The following is a 21,064-nucleotide window of genomic DNA, read 5'->3' on the forward strand; positions in this document are numbered from 1 at the left end:
CTCAAGAATTTCCACGGTTTTTATTTAAAAGAACAATTAAATGGTGAGCAATTAATGCGCGTGTTTTAAGCAAACGCTCTGCTATTATTTATTTGCCTTTGTACCTTTGTTCTAATAATGGCATCAACAATTTCATTAAAAGGTTACACGGCCAAAGTGAACCAGAAAACGGTGGTCTCGTCCGACCCTCCGATGCGGGGTCAGAGGTCGATCGGGTTACAGGGAAGAAAACGTGTCCGAATAAAGAACAAAAAAATTTATTATGATAACTTTAAATAACATCATTCACGTGAGGAACAATACAGCTTCACTAGGGAAGAGGTTTAATTAAGAAACATGAACAATTTGTAATAATGACATTTAGTTTACATGCTTTAAATATACAATAATATATTACAAAACGTCTTTTTGACAATTATAAGTCTTTCAACTTGTCCAAGTGGTTAAGTAGTACAACAAGTGTTTTTAGGTCGGTGTCGGAGGACGATCCGCGATCGTTCTACGAGACCGAGCGGCAAATGACTTAGTTATAATAAGAGGAACATTACGTCTTTGTTCAAAATTATCATCATCATCATCGGATACAGGGTCTAATACTAATTAACGTTGATCATCATATTTATAAAAGTCGATGTAAGTTGCTTCAGACCGGAGCTCCAGGATAAGAAAGATCGGACAAAATGAAATGGAAATAGAAGTTCAAATCGGAAGCAAGTTATTAATAAAAAAAAAAGATCTTACAAGTATCGAGATAAGTCCATGTAATTAGACAACGCTGACTTAGTTAATTTTAGATTCATCACATTACAATAACAATTTAAGTGTTATATTAGTTACATACTACTTGACGAGAGGGCGCCGCGCTCAACCCTCAAAGCGGGCTTTCCACTCCACCAAAATCTTTGGTTTTTCTAACCAGAATCATTCTCCAACGACTACAAAAATAAGGACAAAAAAAAAAATAGTCACGGAAAAGATCATCCTAATAATATATTTACAATATAAACAAAAGTGTCTCGGTCTTTGAGGATACGTTCTGGTCGTCGCTATTGGCGGTGTCGAAAGCGGCGTCACGGGCAGAGCGAAGGCTCCTTGGACACGGGACAGAACAGCCCCAACTTTTAGTACTCATGCAACCACAAGTTACTCGACGACCCCGCACGTTAGCAGCAATCAGAGCGAATAATAAATATAACTGTACATCGTGCCCTAGGCTAGCGGCGGGATCGGCGTCACATACACTCGGTCAGTCATACATATAAACTAACTCTACACCTCCGTGGCGAAGAGACCCGCTGAAATCGCATCCGGGCGGTGGAAGTGTTCTTCTATCACATAAACGCCATTGGACTCCTTTTCTACCGGCCTTTTGAGCAGGGAGGGGTCACTGGAACAAGGAAATCGGTGAGAGCTGTCCCGTTTAGGTTTGACGGGATAATATTTACCTGGAGCCGCACACAGCCGATGCGTTCGACATCACAGACAAACGTTTAAGATGTTCGTATTCGGGTTCGTGGAGTTTGGCGGCCAAGAGGGCCGAAGCACGAGGTCCCGGTTCGGTATTGAGCTGCTTTTGAGAACGCGTTCTCTGCAGACTGTACACTGGCCTTCCGTCTATGACTTGGTGCATAGGTTTGGGGAAGCCGTCGCACTCGCTCACACTAATGTTGGACACACTGCAGTCGTCCGGCGAGGAAATGTTCGAACTGATCACGTTGTTGGTGCATTTGCCCCACGAATTTTTGATCATGTGAGCGTCGGCCGTGATGGCCGCCCCCCGCTTGGCGAAGCTGCTGTTCGCGGTGTTCTGCTCGTTCTGCAGTCTGGCTTCCTCGTCCGCCCGCGCCTTCTCCCGCTTGCGTCGCTGTTTCAGGCAGACGATCACGCCGACCGCGACCAGTGCCACCAGCGGTACGAACGTGGAGACCGTCGCGATGACGACGACGTGCTCCGTCGTCAAGTTCGATTCGGAGGACACCCTCGCACTCGGCGCCGCGCTCGACGACACTTCCTCGCACTGGCGGCCTTGGAAGCCGGCCGAGCAGAGACACTCGAACCCGGGGACGCGCTTCACGCAAGTGCCTCCGTGTTGGCAAGGTTCGAATTGGCATTCGTCTACTTCTTTGCTGCAGTCTTTTCCTGTGAAACCGGGCGCGCACTTGCACTTGTAATCGTTGACCAGCTGCAGGCAAGTCCCGCCGTTGGCGCAGGGCTTGGTGATGCAATAGTCTACGCGGTTTTGGCACAGGGGCCCCACGTATCCCGGCACGCACTGGCACCGGAACTCGTTGACTTTGTCCACGCAGGTGCCCCCGTTCTGGCAGGGGTTGCCCAAGCAGTCGTCGATGTTGATCTCGCAGCGTTCGCCGCTGAAGCCCGACGGGCAGATGCACTTGAATCCGCCGGTGCTCTCCACGCAGGTCCCGTCGTTCTTGCAAGGATTCGGCGCGCAACTGTTGACCTGGTGCTCGCACTCGGAGCCCCCGTATCCGGGCTTGCACTCGCACCTGTAGCCGGAATCGGTGTCCGCGCAGGAACCGCCGTTTAGACAGGGTCGGCCGTCACAAGTCTTGGCGGAGGACTCGCACCGGGGCCCGCTGTGTCCCACCGGACAGATGCAGATGTTGAGGGTGCTGTTGCGGTTGCAAGTCCCGCCGTTGAGGCAGGGGGTCTTGGTGCAGTCGTGCAACGGCGACTCGCAGTTGGTGCCGGTGTACCCGGACGGGCAGCTGCAAGTGTAGCTGCCTTGACCCGTGTTGAAGCAAGTTCCGCCATTCCGACAAGGCTTGTGGTTGGTGCAGAAGTTGAGGTCTTGATTGCAGAAGAGGCCGCCCCAACCCTCATCGCAGAGACAGTCCCAAGGTTTGACGCAAGTGCCGTGCATGCATCCGGGGTAGCGCTGGCACTGGTCGCAAAGTGGACCCTCCCAGCCGGACTGGCACCTAAAAAGACGACATGCTCAATAATATCGGCATCATAGGATTGACGCTTCAAGGATTTTCACATGACGCGCGTTAATAAGGACAAATGTCGGTGTATCGTTGTAATTTAGTTGTCGGTCGGGAAGCGAGTTACACAATATCCTGCGAAAGAGTGTAACGGTTGTCGGTGGGGGGTGTGATCAGCGGGGGTGCCGTTTACCGTGCGCCTACAACATCGGTAACGTCGTCAACGTGTGAGTGTAGTACGTCGGACGCGAGTTATATATTATTCAAATCATGCGTTTGGGAGCGAGTGTATTCGGATCGTATCAAGCAGCTCATTGAGTTGCAGCTTGGATCGCAGACCGGGCAGCGCGGGGAGTCCTGGGGGGGATGCAACACGCCCACAGAGCTGTTTCCCACGCTGCCCGTTGGCAAGTATGCAGGTCAAGGAAAGGTTACCTGCGGGTCGCCGGCCCAATCCGCATACACTGTACTGCACACAGCTTCTTCCGCTTGGATCCGACCACAACAGTGATAGACCCGGAGACTCGGACAAACTTCTTTAAAATTACAGGGCCCGCACGTTTTTAATGAATTCGACTCGCATCCAACACTCGCGCCGCTCTCATCGACAACAGAAACGCGAGAAATATTCCGGATTGCGGTGATTTCAACGACGGATCAAATATCAGGCCGATGGTACTTACCGGCACTCGTTCGGCTTGGTGCAGTGACCGTGCTGTTCGTCGCATCCTGGCAGGCATCGAGCTGAAACAGACGGCCAATCAAAATAAAAATTTCCAAAATCGTTCACGATCGAACGCCCTGTATATGCGCAGGTATGCCGCGATCGTGGGAAGAGTGCCGGCTGTGCAGTCGACAGCAGCTGAGCGCTCACGTCTCTTAGCTCTCGCGGTCAAAGTTTTTGTTTTATGATCAAAATTCGTCTTTTTTTGTTCCGTTCTATTTTTACCTCGACGATTCCCAACAATTCAAACAAATCTCGAGTGCGAGACTCGAGGACCAGAACACTATGAAACGGAAAGAGATAAAGAGCCATCTGGCTACTTACGTTTGGTACAGTAGTCTCCCGTCCATCCAGCCAAGCACACCCGCTCCCCGCTCGGGGAGCAACTGTAATGGCCGAAGCTGTCGTCTCGGGGGCGGCACAAGTTCTCGCAACCCTTGCCGTAATAGTGCGCCTTACAGGTCACCCTGTATTCAAATTTCAACGTCGAATATTTCGAACTGTCTACGTCTTCCGTCCACTTGTCGCTCACGTCCAACCACCTCTGTCTGGTCAGCCGGCTCACCAGCACTGCAACAACAACAAACTCCGTGAGGACGTCGTCCACGACGTGTAAATCGTACATGTTTGAAAAAATATAAAATGCGGTCACGAGGATATGTGGGGCATTAATCGTACGCTCATAGTATACGCAATGGTATCGTGCAGGTAGACTTTGTGGACAAAATTCTAAAGTAAATTTAAACGGGCCGAGATGGTAGACGTGTGAGAAACAGAGTGCACCTGCATGATGCATCGAGCATCCTGCACTTCGCAGCTGTATCCGGTGAAGCTGTGGCAACTAGTGACGAGAACACCTTTATATTTATTGTGACCTCTCCAGATTGAAATCTAGGTATTAATTAAAATTTGGTAGGGCAGGTGGAGGAAGCGTCCTCGCGTCGTTCCCGGATTTTCGCGGAACATTCAGGTGCGAGACGACGACACCTCTTATCGGGATAGGGGCGAAAGGTAGAGGAAGTTCCAGATAATATTCCACAAGTTGAGGGGAGAAGCAAAAGGGACAGGACATCCGGTATAATGCCCCGAATCGAGCACGTCTTGCCGTATTGTGTAACAAGAAATCTCGTGGATTTATTTCGGCCGATGGTGGTGGTACACCTAAGTTATTGTGTGAACCGGAGTTTTGAACAGCATTTTTTCCGATGATTGTCGACGAATGCAGTCTGTAAGATCTCTAAAATAAATAGCCTCACCGAGACAGGTTCTTCTCTCGGTTTAATTAACGGGCATCCGTTAATGCGGAGAAAGAACCATGGGATCCTAGCGGTCTGAACAGAGACGCAACAAGCTAGAGCTAAAACGATAAGCAGACATAGGAAATACAAGTAGGTACTTTTGAAAAATTCTTCACCAATTATTCTCCCGGTAAGTACCGCCGCCGCCGCCGCTGAGACCCGCTGCTGGGCGGTTTTTATTAATTTTTTTTGGCCTCCTGTGATGAAAACTTTGCAAATACGCACTGTTCACGTCACGTCAAACTTTGTTTTTGTAATTTTCCACCATTTTGATTCTCTAATAGACATATTTTACGGCGACTGCACGGTGAATTTTTCCCACATAATATGCGGCAAAGTAAATAATCCTTGTTTTTAAACGTTAGAAACGTAGAAGAAATACACAATTTTAAATTAATGAAGCTCAGTTTCAGGAGAACAATATGTATACATTTTGAATAAAATCTAAAAGATATGAAAATAGCAGTGCCATCTGTCGGTTCTACCTTTCATTTGACAATTCTTGGGTGCGTTCCATTAAAATTCGAAAAGTAGTAATTGTTTTTAACATTTAAAATTAAAAAAACGTCGGCAAAAAAGCATTATACATACATCGTGTGTGAAACATTTTGCAATGCTCAGTAAATTAAACTTCGCGCTGCAAAATGTAACTTCCCACACTCGATTGTAAATAGTTATTCTCTTCGATGCGACATAAATTACCGCTCTCCCAAAACGAAAACGTTCCCTCAGATTGGATTCAATACGACAAAAAAAAGATATTATTTTAAACGGGCGTTCAGAGTGTACTTTTTAATTAACGCGACTCTTCCGACAATTAAAAGCCGAAGAAGTAGATACGAGCGGAGGACACGAAACGACTACGTATTATAATAAATTTTCGAGATGATTAATATAAATCAAGTTGTAAGCGCGCATATTAAACCGGCACGTAATATAGTTTTCCGGGGTTTTATACAATATGCTGTTGAATCCTTTACGTTGAACGGTTGAACTTAATAATATAACGTGTGAACAGACTTAATTAGATACTATGCAGTTCTTTTTATATCTGATTTGTTTAATGATCTCAGTATACATTATAGATATATAACATATTTTCCTAACGAGTCTATAAAGTCTAATGGGCGGTGTTGGTATTGGTACTAATTGAGAAGTAAAAAAACAAAAACAAAACAAAATCGTTGGAAGAGGAAGATGAAACGGTGTAGCGAAGTAGTAAGTAGGGTTAGGCGATGACATAATCGCGTCGGTCAAAAGGGACTGGAATCTATTTATCATTTTGTCAACTGCAGAGTCGAGCTGCCCTAAACCTACTACGGGAAAGGGGAAGGGAATGCACGGAACGGTTATTCTATAGCACCTGGCCGTGGTAGTACAGCCGCCGCATTAAATTCGACTAGGGTCGAAGTCGCAATAAACGGTTGCGAATTGCGACCAGGAGCTGTGAAAGAAACATCTCCAGGATGACTGACTGTTTACGTGTCATAAAATCGTCCCTCGTGGGAACGTCGACTTCCCCGACGTCCGTCCTTCTCCTTAATCAAATTTAATTAAATCGTTACCGAAGCCGGAGCAAAACGGAAATGACACGCGAACGAAATTGGCAAATAGAAAATGTCGGTTGGGCCGGTTTTACGATTAGGAGCGAAGAATGCGGTGGAAATATCAGCGAGACGCGCATCAAAGCGGAAGAACCTTTTAGGTTATCAGGAAGAGGGCTGGTTTGTTGGTAGCCAAGAGTTGACAGCTGTTATACATGTGGCTTCTACCGTGCTGTACTATGATATTTATTTAGTTTGAGAGAACGGCGTTACTCATATAGCGCACACACACGCACCTCTCGAAGAGGAGGTCGAGAAAAATTTCGATCGGAGAATCATCGACTCACCTGCGGGGTGCGACGTCTGGTTGCCGTGCCACGCTTCCACGATCAAAGAAAACGTACCCTGAAACAGACGGAATAAGAAATTGTTTTTAATTTTTAGTAGACCGAGAGAAAACAACTTTCACTGCGAAGATGTCGAACGTTACGTGCGATACCTGTTGGCAGTCGTTCCCATCGTTGAACGTACATTTCGGCGTTAGAAACGAAGAAATTCGAGCCACCACAATAAATGCCTTCGGAGACAGAGAAAGAAACTTACTTACGGAGATGAGTTTGCACGAGTTGGTGTATATAACAATAAACAATACAAAACCGGTTGAGCATAAGCATCTTGTGATGCTTATTGCGCACGAAATTGTGGGAAAATTACGTTTTTTCGCTCGTTTTTACCACAACTTCGATTATTCTCGTCGCTCGGAAAATTGGAAGACGCGCGGTGAGGAATGCAGAGAATGTCGTTTGTTGTTGAAAACGCGGAAATGTCTTCTTTAAATTATACAGAAAAGCAGTTACGCTTTCCAATTTTGCCGTATCGGTTAAAAAAATTCTAATTAAATAACGTAACCACCTCGTAGAAATTGATTAATTAGGGCGAATATTTGCCGAACAAAACGGTGGAAACAAACAAAAACAGACCGGGTTTGATCAATAAATCTATTATAATTAATTTCGAATTTGTGCACTGTTCCCACGGCTGATACCTGCTTCGAACCAGTATAAGATGCTACAAAATCGTTCGGCGGAAATAGTACAGTCTCTGCAACAACCTCGACGAAGACGCGTCCTACCTACCAGAAAACAAAGGCGGCGTAATTGCAAGACTGCAACGGTGCGGTGTGATGATTGAATGAAAGGATAAAAATAGATATGTATATTGTGGAAAACTGGAACGTCGTCCTGAGGCGATATATTGTAAGGGTGGCCCGCATCGCGAGGCAGGTGGCACATGTAAGTGGTGCCGGCATCGACGACATTGTCACCTTTTGGTTCAACGACGGGAACCTCTCGCCGAAGACTTACCGGCCAAGTGAACGGGAAGGGCAGAGCGATGGAATTTTCGAATCCGTTTTGCGGAGTGTCCGAGCCGGGGTTCGGCTCGAGCTCCGTGGTGATGACGTCTCCGAAGGTGCACGGGGAGGTGGTGTCGATTTTGACTTGGTACTCCTTGAGGCAAACCCTGAAGCGCGGTCGACACATCCCCTCGCATTCAGAGTTCGTTCCGGAGATGCCGCTGCAGCATTTTCCCAAATCGTCCTTCCCGGCTTCGTTGTCGAACGATATCAGTCGTAACTCAAAGACTCCGGAAGATTCGGCCTGTGACAATTCCGCGTGTTGAACACAAGAATTCGAATTCACGGCGAACGCATATGTTTTCGATTTACTACTAGTGGCGTGCGGGTTTCGCTATTTTAAGACGCGATAGATTTCGGATGAACTAGTATCGGAACGGGGTCTTCGGTTGAGACACTGACCAAAATATGAATATCACTGTCTCGTGCCGCGTCCGCGGGTCGCGTTTAGCGTTTACCTACCTGGTGCAGGGCGAAGACGACGAAGACTAGAAGCGTGAGTATCCGAGACATGGTGGCTCTTTGCGAAAACGAGGGTTCAGCAGCTTCCTTGTGCTGTTACCTCAGAGGCGATCTGCAACACCACGCCATAGGCAATAATAGTCAATCACACACTGCAGTAACGTCGGCAACATGCGTCGCCTCACTCAGATGAAAACACAGCACATGCATAGAGGGTGTCAGTGATTAGGACGTCGAATGGCACCCCATATCGACACAACACACCACCGACACACGTAACAATCCCGAAGAAGTCGCGAAACTCCGGCAACTACAAACGGCAGATGCAGACTGAAGCTTTCAACAGTCACAGTCACGGAGCCGGCTTCGGTGTGGTAGCGAGTCTGGGGAGGGGAGCGCTCTAAGGGGTACTGCGTGCTTCCGCCAGAGTTCTCCACACTTACGCGACTACTACGGACCACACTCGCAAGCTTGCTACCCCCGAATGGGCAGCCACCCGGCGTGCCCGCTTTAATAGAGGGACGGGGACCAGCTGCTCGCGGAGGTAACCCGACAACCCGAGGGTAGCGCCGGTACGTCACCCACCCACTCGTACGACACCCCGCCGATTCGCGACGAACACTAACCTTCACCAACAAGACCTTCACCGCGGAGGCGACGCCGAATGTGCCAGATCGGACCCCGCACGGTGATAAAACGATGTAGACATCTCCACAAATATCGCACCATTCAATTTATTTAATCAGATTACGACCACATTTTAAAGGAATCCCCATTTCTGGGGGTCACACTTAGATGTACACTTACTTACTACACGGTGAATCAAATACGTGCTCGTCCCTGTATTTTTATGTCCAAGTGTGGCAAGTGAAACTCGAGATTTAACCAGTAACGACTCCAACTTTGTTCTATAACGCGAAACTCTGTCGTGATCATCTAGAAAGTTAAAAAAAAAATGATAGAAATTTACTTTTCGATCAAAACCGTTCATCACAAAAATCAATATCTTGTAAGCGTTGTTGTAACAATAATTTTAATTGATGGATAATATAGTTACGCGTATATCCTATGTGTAAATGTTTCTCCACTTTTCTAGTCTCTGAATTTTTGAGTAAGTACATATTTTTCATTATTATTTGCTACATTAACGTCAGAACCAGATGTTCCAAGTTATTATTTGAATTTTTAACAAACGGTTCTTTTGTTGCTCACAAGACTCATATATGTATGTATGTACTTACATAATACGTATGTATCGGGTGACTCTCACAAAATTGATCGGTCTGCTTTTCTTGTTCTAAGTACATTTTGGAACATTTAACCAAAAATAAGTGAAACTTTGAAATTTGGTGAAACATTTTTTTAAACTATTTACACCGCCTTCAACAACACACTGGATACAAATAACAAAGTCCTGGTATTTTCTCGTCAATACAAAATTCAATAAGATCAAATTTTTGTCAAATAAAAAATTAATGTCTTGAAATGATAATTTTTGTTTTATACAGGGTGTAGTTTTAAAAATGTGCCGAAATTTTACCTACGTGGTTGTGCGACAACGTAGAAGACTAAAAGCAACTATAAAAAATTGTACCTCAAAAATTAAATGTCAGTTTATTTTTTGACATAGAATTTTTTTTAATATTTTTTCCGTGTTCTACATGAAGCTAGTAGCTCGTAGTTAAAATTATTCCGTGTATTTCGATTACACCCTGTATTCTTTTATTAATCTTTATATTTTTATTTTTCGAATTTTTATACATATTAGGTACATACATATTAACAATAGATTTGTCATTTAGGAATTTGATGCACGGATAATTATTATCCAATGAGAAAAAATCTAATTCTCGCTATTTTTATGCAGACGCTTTCAGTTTTATCAAAGCAGTCGCCTCTAAATATACCGCAACAAACGACAACATTTGTCCCCATTCAATAAAATTATGATTGTCTACGTACGAGGGTTTTTATCAATGAGAGTTTGTTCTCACAAAATGTAATCAGCTGTTTCTGAATGAAACTAAACAACACACGCGCCCGGTAAATATTCCTTCTTCTGGGAAACATTACTTTTGCCATATGCAGTGTATCGCTTCATAATAAAAAAAAAATGTTTGTGCAAGAAATATTAACTAATGATGACGTTAAAACTGTTCCAAAATAAATTATAGCACGTTTCTTTTTTAAATGCACACAAATGAAATGTTTCGTAAGTGCAAAGATGTTTTTTTTTCAGTTATGAAACGTCTTTCAATTGTTTCTCGCTTCCGTAATTACTGTTACAAAAAATGCATCAGGCTACGTAACAAAATCTTTTCTGTATCGAGCGAAATTAAAAATCTTTTCTCTAGTTGGTCATGAAATTTGAGTTTTTGATAAACTTATCGCTCTAAAAAGGAAACCACTCGAAGATATTAATTTTTTTGGCAAGAAGGGTCCATACATGCGGGCCGATAAGCCCTATCTGTCTTGCCACTGTTATTTTTGCAAATTATTCGAAGAAACGCCCTTTAGCGAGTAATAATTGTCGTTTATTTTTTTGAACGGACTGTACAGTGCTGACAGATGTACAAAATCATGGAAACAAAGTTTAAAAAATTGATCGGTAATTACGGTCATGAAAATTCAGCGACATTAGCGCCCCATTTTCGTTAAATTTTCAAGTAACAACGCGTATCCGGGCACCTTGACATTGGCAACACTCTTAACCTAATTAACAATTCAATTGCACAACAAGTAAGGGTAAAATTACTAGTTAAAATGACTGTAATATACGTCGCTGTTGATATATGATAAAATAGGTCATCATACCGACGTTAACAATAATTGTACATGCATGAGGCAATTTTACATACATTTCTATTCAGTCATTTTGGAATGTTTGACGTGTGAACGGATTCATCTCTCAGTAATGGACCAAGTTGTGAAAATTGGCTGCTACACCCGTTGCGAATATTTAAATAAAACTAAAACGAGTCAATGTAAACTCAAAAATGTCGTAAACAAATTTATTCTTATTTTATTTTTAATAATAGAGAAATATGGACTCGAATGAATCGTTAAGTGATGCAAGTGTAAAAATATACATTACAGTACAATTATTAAACTAACTCACTAGGGATAAGCGATTTATGGCGCCGTTTAAACGAACCACTTTGATTTTTAACCGACTTTATGGCGTTAGAAAATTTATTGCCGTTCTACTGAAGTTCGCATATTTTTATCCCCGAATTATCTCTGTTTAGTCAATGGACCGCCATCAAGAGGACGTATACGGGGAGACTCGGTCGACTACTCAACTGTTATAATTAATTGAAACTCGAAAATAATAAATACAACCAGCAAAGCCCATTTAAAAACGATTAAATATATGTACTTACAAGACAGCGACCATCACAAGATTGACAATCCTTTTTAACACTAACACCACCAACAAATTAATCACAACGATCCTATCGTTCCGGAAGCCAGAATCAAACTAAATACTATTAATAAGTACCTACCTGTCCAAGTTCAAAAAATGATTACCCAATTCGTGGCTCATTAATTACGTCATGTATTTTTTGGAAGTGATGTTTTCGTGTCAGGGGCGTAGAGTTTGCAGCGAAATCGTCTCATCAGAAAAAAATAATTGTAGAAAGCAATTTCAATGAGACAAAATTAAGAGTAGAGTCCATTCAATTGGCATGAGAAAAATGATTCGAGCAGGAAATCTCATTGTAGACAATATTGCAGTAAAATAAATTTATCATCTTTCACTTTGATTATTATGATGCACTGAAAGTCATTTCTTCGGGCTAACATGTTGCAAGATTTTTCAATAATCGTAGGTATGCCTGAGATATTTTCCCGGTACGAGTCTAGATTTTCAATTATGTATTTAGCGTTTAATTTAAATTTGAAGTATAGGTTGCAGACCACTGTGATTATATTTTCCAATTACACACGTTTCCACACCTTTCTCGTAGAAAGGAAGCTCAATGCTAAGTGGCTCATTTACGTTTGAACATCACTTAACAGACTTAAGTTTGTTCGATTGATTAAAAAACATTTTTTAAATTTCTTGCAGTCACTGAGTGAAAAAATCGTGTGTTACAGTCCGTCACTCACGTGTTTCACTGCAAATAGTTTCCAGGAAAGAAAAAATCATAGATGAATATTTATTTTCGGAAGAGCAATAAAAAGAAATAGAGAGGATTTTACAGAAACAGTTTATTACATATTGACAATTCTTTCAGTTATGAATTCCCAAAGCGGAAAGATTAGAGCCGACACAGGACAAAGACATCGAGGGTATAAATTTCTAAGCTACACATAATTAGTTGGCAGTTTTATTGAGGTTCTACTGTTCAGCGAATTTTCCCGTGATAGTCTCAAGATTGAATTTCACTTCTTCTAAACGAGATGATCTTCAGGGAAATGATAAAGAAATTGGAGTTTCAAAATAAGATTTGCATGATTGAGATCGTAGACGATGCTACAATGAGTCCATGAACCTAACCAAATATTTTTTCACTCTAACTTTCACTCCAGCATTTGGGAAGGAGTGGAAATCTGGAGTGACGGGTGCAGGATTTCACAATAAAACGCATAGAATGATCATTCCGGAATCAGAATGGTGCCAATAAAACGCACCCATTGTAATGTTGAAAGTGTACTCGTACCTAGAACCAGGAATAATGTAGCATCTAATAAATTCACGCTTGGACCAATTGGTGGCGCTGCAAACAAATTCGAATCCTACATTTAACCTTTAGGGGAGGACGATTTACAATTTTCTTGAAGAGGTGCTAAAAGTTTAACAAGTATTTAAAATTAGCTCGTTTATTGAAACTAGACAACAGAAATGCCCAAAGAGTTCTTCTTTCCAAAGAGTTACGTCTCTAAATTAGTTGAATCTCAACTTTTGGAAGTATGGGTTACAAATTTAATACATAAAGTTTCAGAGAAACACAGATTTCTGTCTCCTCTACCGTGACAATTTTGTTTAGGAAATAACAATCAAATCGACAGCTCAAAGCTTATTTTCTTCATTTTTATTTATTATCTAAAGAAATATCGCTTTTTAAGTTTTTTTCTAAATGGAAAGAACCAATATTATTCCATTTTAATTATTTAGCGAATTATAGTCTCAAGACCAAATTTCATCTCCTTTCTTGTAATTTTCAAAAAGTAGTTACAGTTTCAACAGCAGATCTTGGTGGTTGCTGATTAAGATCGTACTGATTTTCTAAATTCAGTCCAAAGCTAGCAAGACATACATGTTTCAGCACTTAATCTTCCCATTGTTAACACCTATTTTGCTACTATTCTGCTAAAAACTAAGAGTGAAAACGTTGGAAATACAAATAATATAAGAAATTGGTGCTCCAATCAAATACTTATAATCTTGATAAGAATTTCTAGTTAAAAGCTTGCTACTTTCAATTTTGAATGCAGTTGAAAGTCTCAAAAATCTAATCGTGGATATTTCTTTTATGAAATTTTATCAAAATTTTAAAATAAAAAATACATATGTATATATAGACACAAGTTTACAAAAAAAAGAACTTGATATACTCCATAAATTGCACGTTTTTTAATTCTAGTTCTAAAACATAACGCAGTGAAAAAAACTAAACTCTCCATCTCAATTGTTGAACGTTATTTATGAAACCGCAGGTTAATTCCAGCCAATAGTAATCCTACGCCTATGTTTTTGACAGAAGTACAGGTGTCAATCTGAATGAAGTTTCAGTACAAGTGTTTTCAATTGTTATAAACTGTTGTTGAAATTATTGATTCTTCGAGTATGAATGATATAACAAATGTTTTGGGCGTTATTCTACTTTTTACCGCGTAGACACTTGTCTCTGTGTCTGTCAAAAAACGTGCAATCTATCAGTGTACTGAGTATACAAGACTGCATTTATTTGTAAAATGAGTTATCACTAAATACATTTTTTTTGCTTGAAATTTACCAATATGAAAATTTCGACGAGAGAAAAGCGATAGTGAAGAAAAATTAAAAATTCGAAACAATTTTTAGTTATTTGAACGTGAACAAATTGTGGACTATTTCCAAAATATTTATATGGTTTGTCAACTGTTAATGAATTAACTTCGAAAAGAAACAGTGCTTCATCTCACCCCCAAAGAGTTATGATCGTTTGACAGCAAATCTTGTATTTTCATAAAATGGCCGTTTTACAAAGATATAAATTGATTCCACTTTTATCCGAACGCTAATTGAGCTCAAGTCTTAATTAAATTCGATTTTTCCTTGCTCTTCTCAGTTTCAAAACAAGATATCGATGAGAATCTCCGAAATTTTTGCATTTTATTTCATGTATTACTGCAACAACTAAATTATTGAAAACGTTAGTACCGTTAACAACATGACATCTAACAAATGTGCATTCGGACCAACTGATGGTGGTGCAGACAAGTATAATCTCCATGATGGGAGTTTACAATTAAAATGATGCTACTTTCATCTTTGAACAACATGTGCCAAGGCCCGACGATAAATTTTGTCAAACGCGCCAGTTTTGGAAAATAGAGTCGACGAGATGTTTACACATCGGCGATAGCTTTAAAGACTTAAATCTTGGGAAGAGCATTTTCTTATTAAAAATGTCAAAATTAATTCGACTGGTGGTTTACTATAGCAGCACGTCATGACGTAATTGTTCAGATCATGAAGACAACGCCACGTGCAATTTCTAATTTGGGAATATGTAGGTATAGTTATTTGTCGCGTTAGGTGTTAGGTGGTTGACGTTTCTTGCGTTGTGCACTATTTATCGAGTAGGTGTACGAGTTTTAGCCAGGTGCCAGATAAGAATCCTGCATCTAGCAGAAATCTTGACGAAAAACGGGTGTTTTCTGCAAACGGTGCAGCTGGGATAATGTTCCATCGCAGCCGGCTCTCAGCATCCAAGGTTGTGTCCGAACGAGTTGTTTAAGGGATTTGAAGAAGGGTTACGACAGACGCACTCTATTTTTAGAGTTTTTAAAATAGTTACCTAGCAATTTGTGGGAGGATTTTGTAAAACAGACATCTAATGTGGTGTGTTACTTCATTAAGAGCCATCTTCTTAAAGATAACAGAAACGGATTCAGCCGTTGCATACCCTTGCTCAAGGTATCCCGGTTTTCACCTTGATCTGGACGTTTTCTGGGCCACTCGATCTAAAAATATCACACTATTGGGGCGAATAATGGCGTCGTTAGAGTAACGAGAGAAAACCGGCGACAGTTGTAAAAAATGTGTAGGTGCGAAATCGGGTTTTAGTGTGGTGTGTTTGCATTTCTCGACGTGATATTTATTTATCCCACCGAGTATATGACCTACTATTAGGGTCATTTCCGGCAGTAAGGGGCGGAAATCCCGAACAACCCCGGAAGTACTTGCCAATTTTGTTCGGTGCACCCACCGGCTCAAATATCAAGTTATATTCAATCACTTTAATGAATTCCTCCCTCCTTATAAATCTGAAACGGGGTTAAAATGATTGCCATTTTTCATAGCCGCTACAAAATTGCTCATTTGGTTTGCGATTGGGGCACATCATAGTTTGATTGTTGTGGGGGAGGTGAATTTATCACTCAATTTAATCAGTCTGACAATGGGAAGCAAAGGTACAAAAGCCTTGAGTTTTTTACTTTGTCTGCCCTCGTAACATCTGCTCGCCTACACTGCCTTAGGTAAGGCCAATTGGTAATTGTTTTGGGGCAACTGCTTGGTTTTGAATAAAAAATCGTGATTTATTACCAACTTCTCATGATGTTGCATATATTGCATATGTTCCCTTGACAGCTTGCATGGATTTTTTTTAAATCTCAAACAGGAAACGTGGGGCCCAACGTACTCAACTGACTGCCATTATGGACACGATTTTTGGCGGCGGTGTATCACTACATCTAACGCGTAGTAGCCGCCTACAAGACCTTGCTCGTGTGTAATTATTGCACAAAATATGCATTTACAAGCACTAATTTCGGATTTCCGCTTTAATACAAAACATGATTTGGGAAAATTTACATTTTGGAGCATAATTTAGGTTTCGTTGTTGGTAATTAAACACCTAACCAAGTGAAACGGAGTCGACAAGGAAATATCACTTTGTGAACAAACTCATTAGACCCTATTACAGAGATTTCAGTAATATCACCTTCGCAGAAACGGATTCTATTGCCAAGTATAAAAATAAATCCGCTTGTAAACAAATCTGTATGAACCGTTAACGTGAAAAGTACTTATTCAAATTTTGGCCCGAGTGAATTATTTTCTCGGTTCAGTTGAAACAAGGAAGATAGCCTTCGGTATATCAAGTGAAATTGCAATAATGAAGCCATTAAGATAAAAACGTATACAGTGATGACGTGTATTTGATGTGAATAAAAAAGATTTTTTAACTATAAATCTCTCGAACAGCTTCGGAGTCTATTTTAGACATTAAAGATTTCTCAACGCGATACAAAAATACAAAGTAGAACAGTGCTTGGAAATTATGGTTGATGAATTTTAAATTTAATTATAATCACTGCGACAACAGCATAAATTTGACGAATCAGAGGCAGCTGAATCATGCTTGCTTATGTAAACCTGGAAAAAAATTAAATCATCAATCAAGATTTCTACAATTATTACACCAGCCTATAACTTATCAGCAGATGCACTTATAAATTGCCCGTTAATGAGCTATTTTACATCACTTTTGGGACTTTCTCTCTCATAATTGTACAGTAAACTGACCGGTCACTCGATTAACATAATATCAGTAACGTATTGGTCCTTTAATTTAGGTTCACTCAGAGACATATTTTTTATACTTCGTTAAAACTTTCTTTTCTCATTCCCACAACACATCCCGAGATTTCGGAATTTCGAGAGAATAAATCAGAACTCAAATATTCTGTTGAGCACCCTATAAAACTGTCATGGCGACAATACCGGTTACTTGTTAGAAGGATAACACAAAAGAACTACCCTAACATTGCATAGAAAAGTACCTGTCTTTTGTATGGCAACCCAAAATACGTTATGTAAATTGATCTAGGACCGATTCACTCAAAATCTATGCACACAAGGAGCTACCGTCTTTTTCTAACGCTCCTTCCAGAAGCACGTGTTAAAATTCATGCAATATTCCTTGAGAGGATTTAAATCTGAACTGAGAACGAAACAGGGGTGTACATGCGAGGGATCCAATTTATTTAAAGGCTAAATTTAATACTGGAATTTGCATAGTAGTATAAAAATACAACAGAGAACGAGAAAAGTGAGCAATTCGATAACCTAAATGTACGTACGAGTATGTGCGCACAGTGGCCCAATACTAACATTCAATTTTTGGTTCACCTTATATTTTTATCAATTCTTTCAAGAAACTAAAATGTAATAGTTATTTGTGAATCAAGGCCACAAAATTGCATCTTTTTGTCCGAGTCTGGGTAGAAATAAACGATACAACACTTTTTCGGGCAAATACAATATTTTGGTTAAATTTAACTGTCAAATATTTATTTGTTTTCAGTCGGTTTACTCGGTTTCGTCGGTTTCGTTGTTAACTTACTAAACAAACTAACAGATGGCGCCACGGTCCATGCGCTGAAAAGTGCGTACGAAAAAGTGCGTCCAAAAAAGTGCGTCCGAAAATGAGTTACTGTTTGTCCGCATGGGAGTACGTAAAGTTACCTTTTCCATTTAGGGTGCCTAAAAATAAATTTCTTTCGATGCATTGTGGGTTATAAAACAGAAATTATGGAAAAGTCTACCCGAAACGCGCTTCACCTGGTGAAATATCTTTTTATCTCTGACATTGGATTAGATCATTTTTTTAACATCTCTTTAATGACAACATAAAAATCTAAAGACGTAATTAAATTCCCCCACAATAAATTGTTAAAAATATTTTAATTGTGTTGTGTTTTCTTAATGAACCTAATTCGGGTAGACATATGGCGTTTAATAAACTTTTAACGTGGCTTCATTTCACTTTAAGCTTTATTAATAACTTCTCTAAAAAGATTATCTACGGAAAATTTGTAGTCAGTGTTAAATTGGCGGAAATTCCCACCGATTTGAATACGGCAAACCGATTTCGAATCGAAAAAATACCAAATCAATCGTCTCAGCTTTCTAAACGACTCAAAATTTGCTAATGTGCATGTGTTTTAGTGATGATTTTTTCAAACGTGCGTGTCACACTGTGTAGATGGAGTTGCAGAAGAAGAACAACAAATACAGTATGCTAAATTTGTGAAACTGTTCGATAATTATTCTGCGTATCTAAATGGTTAGCACTGGTTTTTATTTATCATTTATGTTTTATAATCAATCATCGTAAATCGAAACCGTTCCAAAGAAAGTGATATTATTAACGGTGCTGCTATTTTGTCGAAAAGAAACCGCTGACGTTGTTTTGGTGGTATCGTTTTTAATTTAATTTTCTGTGAAACGATATGGCCTGATTTGCTATTAATAATGACTAACAATAAGATGTTAAAGACAAAATTTAACACACATTTCTCTCAATTTACCAGAAATTCGGTTAGAATTAAATATTTTAAGTTATTGTCCAGGACAAATCTCATCTTGTTTATAATAGATTAATCTGATAGCTGTTGTTGACAATTTATTTTTTGACACTTCCATCGCTGAACATTTAAATACATATAATGATGCGTCTACACTAGTCACAATTTTATTGCATATTTCAGTTTTTGACCAGCTGGCATAAAAACTTAAAATAAAATAAGTGATATCATGCGTGTTTAATATTTATAGAAAAGTCCTATAAAAATAATGCTATGTAAATAATTTATAATTTCAATTTTAAATTTGTGTTTACTCAATATTTCGGTATTCCAGTAACCTCAAATACCAGTTTAATCACAATATTTATTCTTGATATCTGTAATAAAATTTGACATAATTTCTGACACATTTTGCTATATAATGCGAAAAAGATTGAAGTAAACTCATTCAGTAATAATAAATAAATTTGCTGTTCGATGACGTCAGCAAAGTTGTGAGATTTGATTTATTTATTATCAGTGTGCCACAAAAATACAAAATACCACTTCGAAAAGGAACATATTGGCCAGGCAGCAGTTGTTTCGATTTATGTTGGTTCTTTAATGATCGGAAAGAAAATATTACCAACAGATGACTCTAATAGCCAGTGTTGGAGATAGACTTATCCGGATATTCGTGATCCCTCTTCTCATATTTTTTTTATTTCAAAAGGGTAAGATCTTGGTGAATAAAATACCCGAAGGTAAGAGAAAAACAATGTAACAGCAAAAGTCTACGTCTTGTTACTGAGGTGGTGATTTCAGTCAAAATTTTAAAACAGTAAATGAAATTAGGTAAATATTGAGAAAACATTAAATTAATAATAATGGTTCTGAATTTAAAAATTAAAAAAAATCGAATCTCTCAATTATCTCATTTATTTATCTATGATTTTTTTTGTATTCGCATGAGCCAAACAATCGTAACTTTTTTAATTTTTTGATAAAAACATATTATGTATAAAAAGAAACAATTAAGTTCTGTTTTTATGCAGTTAGTTACAGTTGTATAAGTCTTCCCACATTAACTTTTTTGTTATTGAAGTTTCTAAGTTTTTAACAATAAATTATTATATTCAAGACGATTTCCCGCAGAGTAAAACGTTTTTAAATACGGTACACGGTAGCTTGTATTAATTATAATAAGAAACATTTGTTTGGAAAAAAATAAAAAAATATTAGATGACGTTCTTGCAGAATCATAGAATTTTGTCAGGTGAATACAAATATTTAGATGTTTTAGATTAAGCTTGAAAGTAAATTCACTTTCGCTTTCGAGTTCCATAAAAATATGACAAACCGCAGATTTTAATTGATTTAAATTTGTTGCGGTAAATAGTCTAGATTTAGATCAGCAAAAGAAAGCCGCTCGAATCACAATGATTTTTAAATTGAATACTTTACATATTATTTGTCTGTCGTTGAACTACCCGGTATAATATAGTGTGGTCACGCCATATATGAAAATAGTAAGATGCACCAACAGGTACGAACTAATCGCAGACTGCGTACATTGAAAATATGGGAAGGAACCACAATAATTTATACGAGAAGTGTAGAGGAAGTTGTTTCTGTCTTTTTCTACAGCACGCAATTTAGGCAGCGAAAAGTCGAACGTGATTTTATGTAACGAGAAACGACAGGGTTGAAACATGGCTCCGATAATATCTACGATTTAAATCTTGAATACTTTATCATGTAATATGTTTATTCAAATGTTTGATGTGCACGCTAGCTGTCTGGTTCTAGCCGGCCTATCCACGGATTCGATTGGTAATTTGACAGAGCAATGGAAACGAATAACTCTTCTGCTTCAATCAAATTTCAAAATAAGCCAATAAGTTTAATAAAATTAAGTGTGTACATAATTGTTGAGTCAGATATTAGTTCGTACGGGGCTGATAATTTTTCACTTAGAAACAAAGCCAAAAAAAAGTAAATTTTAACAAAAAGTCAAATTCTGATTTTTATACTAACCTTCCCAGATTCACTTCACTACAAAAACCAATTAATTAAACGCAATTTTACATTTTAACTTTGAAAATCATTTTTATTTATGACCTGCAACTTGCTGTTGTAAATTTAGGTGAGAATGGGAATTGTCAATT

General features: G+C 39.5%; 1 protein-coding gene across 3 annotated transcripts in view; it reads right to left on the reverse strand.

Moving 5' to 3' along the window:
• Positions 1 to 241: 241 nt before the first annotated feature.
• Positions 242 to 21,064, reverse strand: part of Delta (neurogenic locus protein delta) — a 46,177-nt gene continuing 25,354 nt past the window's right edge. The window contains exons 2-9 of one of the 3 annotated variants that reach the window (XM_069060005.1): positions 9,198 to 9,326; positions 8,391 to 8,502; positions 7,879 to 8,172; positions 6,862 to 6,919; positions 3,997 to 4,242; positions 3,632 to 3,692; positions 1,446 to 2,942; positions 242 to 1,387 (exon numbers count right to left, since the gene is read on the reverse strand). In XM_069060005.1, coding sequence (XP_068916106.1) covers positions 1,270 to 1,387; positions 1,446 to 2,942; positions 3,632 to 3,692; positions 3,997 to 4,242; positions 6,862 to 6,919; positions 7,879 to 8,172; positions 8,391 to 8,441 — 2,325 coding nt within the window. In that variant the 5' untranslated portion in view covers positions 8,442 to 8,502; positions 9,198 to 9,326 and the 3' untranslated portion in view covers positions 242 to 1,269. Of the gene's footprint in view, positions 1,388 to 1,445; positions 2,943 to 3,631; positions 3,693 to 3,996; positions 4,243 to 6,861; positions 6,920 to 7,878; positions 8,173 to 8,390; positions 9,153 to 9,197; positions 9,327 to 21,064 lie in introns of those variants that run through there. The other 2 variants (XM_069060004.1, XM_069060003.1) reach the window with 2 other exon arrangements.

The sequence above is a fragment of the Tenebrio molitor genome, chromosome X (assembly GCF_963966145.1).
Source record: "Tenebrio molitor chromosome X, icTenMoli1.1, whole genome shotgun sequence".
Classification (NCBI taxonomy): Eukaryota; Metazoa; Arthropoda; class Insecta; order Coleoptera; family Tenebrionidae; genus Tenebrio; species Tenebrio molitor.